General features: G+C 38.2%; 1 protein-coding gene across 2 annotated transcripts in view; it reads right to left on the reverse strand.

Moving 5' to 3' along the window:
- Positions 1-2,255, reverse strand: part of LOC111267634 (uncharacterized) — a 28,365-nt gene that overhangs the window by 4,193 nt on the left and 21,917 nt on the right. For both annotated transcript variants that reach the window (XM_086971386.1, XM_022845977.2), the window contains one exon: positions 1,907-2,038. In XM_086971386.1, coding sequence (XP_086827512.1) covers positions 1,907-2,038 — 132 coding nt within the window. The remainder of the gene's footprint in view (positions 1-1,906; positions 2,039-2,255) is intronic.

Raw genomic sequence — 2,255 nt, forward strand, 5'->3', positions numbered from 1 at the left:
TACTTTGACGACAGTTAAGCTAGTAAGGAGGCATAATATTAAACGGTGTCTCATTAAAGATTCGAAGAGTAATGAATTGAATGGAGCAAACATTTTCAGTGATTCCGAGATTGCCCTTTAGGCTTCATTGGTTGTCTATTCATCAAGCGTCACAGTTAGGCTAGTGCACTCCGCCCGATGATACGTTAAGCTTATTAACTTTGAAGTTAATTTGTAATGAATAATCCTGGCTTCTAAAGTTAATGAACAGCTAGACATCAACGCTCAAAAAGTTCGGAAAATAGTTCACATGATGCCACCAACAACTGAAGATTTGAAGAAATTCATGTGGAATCGTAACGGGACCTTGCCAGATATCCAGAAACATCAAGCACTATTTCTCAAGGCCATCGTCTATCAAAAATACTAAAAGGGCGCTTGCAGTTGTACGAAGCATTGTGCTGGAACTAATTTCCGCTGGGTAAATAGAGTTTTAAAGGCAGAAAAGAAACGATGCTGCTGGAATGCGTTAGGGAATGACTATTGAAAATTCCTATAAAAGAGAATGCTGTTTCACATTTCGCTTGATGTCAACCGGGTTACAAGTCTGCTATATATAAGCACGATAAAACCTGACATAAAACCAACTTTAAGATTATGATACGTGAATATCCGGTGCAAGATATGCCATTCATCTTAGACTTATAGCCTACCCAGACTGCCCTACATTCCAATAACTTATTTGAAAGACAACACTAGGCTATTATAAGAAGTGCTTAAAGAAATGACGACATGCCCTGGAATGTAACAGCGAATGGTACATTGCTGGTATAGTTCTTACATGGAACGCTTTTTCTTTGAAAAGCGAGTTAACTGTTATGTTAAAAGCTATATTAAACTATCTAAATAAATTCTAGCTTCCATACGAAGGCGACATTACTCGTTAAAAACATTACAGTGGTATAATTGTGCACCTGTTAAACTATACTCGCGAAAATTTCAACCAAGTTGGGCGCTCAGTTATTTTTAATAAGTCGATTATATAATTAGTTAATCAATAAAATGTTGTTCCATTAAGATAATACACATCAGCGATCGCCTTGGCAAAAAATTACGAATTGGTGCTTGAGCCCAGCGTATACTTTTCATGTCTTATTTGATCTTAAGCGACTTTCTTCTGGTTCATATGTTCAAACCTTTGCTCGAAAGACAGATTTTTATTGAATCAGAAGGCCGTTACGTTCTGAAATGCGCATTTTGCAGGCCAAGATGCTACTACTTAGGCTGATTAAAGACCTAGGAGTATCGGTGAGAAAATGTGTAAGCTTAGAGAGACTATGTTGAGAAACAAAACAACATTCGACAAAAAAAAGGACATGCTTCTGTTCTAGGATAGAAAATCTTAAGATTGTCTACGTGTACCGTTGTACAATCATGGCGTTTAATAGGGGTGCTAGATGAGCTAGGTGTATAACACTTTGCTCTATCAAGTGCACATTGAGCCCTCATAAAAATGCAAAAAGAGGCTTCAGTCGCGCATTTAATAAGAAGAAACACTGGATGCTCCTTTATGAGTGCCACACTTATGGTGAAGCTTGCCGGCCGTACAATAAAACTTTATTGTGGGATCCAGCTCACATTTTTATTATCTTCTGCTGGAGCGAAATGAACTGTTATTATTACGGATTGTATATTTGGTTTGTGTAGTATAAATGCTACATGTGAAACACAGCTAACGACGAAAGACCATCGTCTACTAAACAAGGCATTTGCCCGACTAATCTCATAATAAATTAATCGAAGCTTTCCTGCTAATATGATCCATTATTACACGAAGATTACGAATATATAAAACTTACAAAGTTATTTTGTCTGAAAAATACGATTCAAACTATAAGTAAGTTATCGCTGGTAATATGACACTTACGCTGCTGATTGCTCCCATCTGGTTGCTTGTCGTTTGTATTCCCGGTTGAGAGCCGAGCTGCCTCCAACCACAACCCGGGAGCGGAAGTCCGTCTGGACCCAGCGGACATGGTGCATCCAGACCCGGTACACCCTAAAATGTGGATACATGGTACGACCAGCACGATACGCGAAGGTAACAAAAGTTAATCGCAGCAAACTGCCAATAAGGACAAGAAAATACGGGCAGCAAAAACGTAACACAAACGATTTCATTTATTTAACAAATGCTTCTATTCCGTAGTGGCTGACGAATGGAGAATTTTTGTCGTTATTTTTTAATGAGCTAAGTAAGGAATATAATAGTAGTG

This window comes from Varroa jacobsoni, unplaced genomic scaffold (assembly GCF_002532875.2).
Source record: "Varroa jacobsoni isolate VJ856 unplaced genomic scaffold, vjacob_1.0 scaffold_1204, whole genome shotgun sequence".
NCBI lineage: Eukaryota > Metazoa > Arthropoda > Arachnida > Mesostigmata > Varroidae > Varroa > Varroa jacobsoni.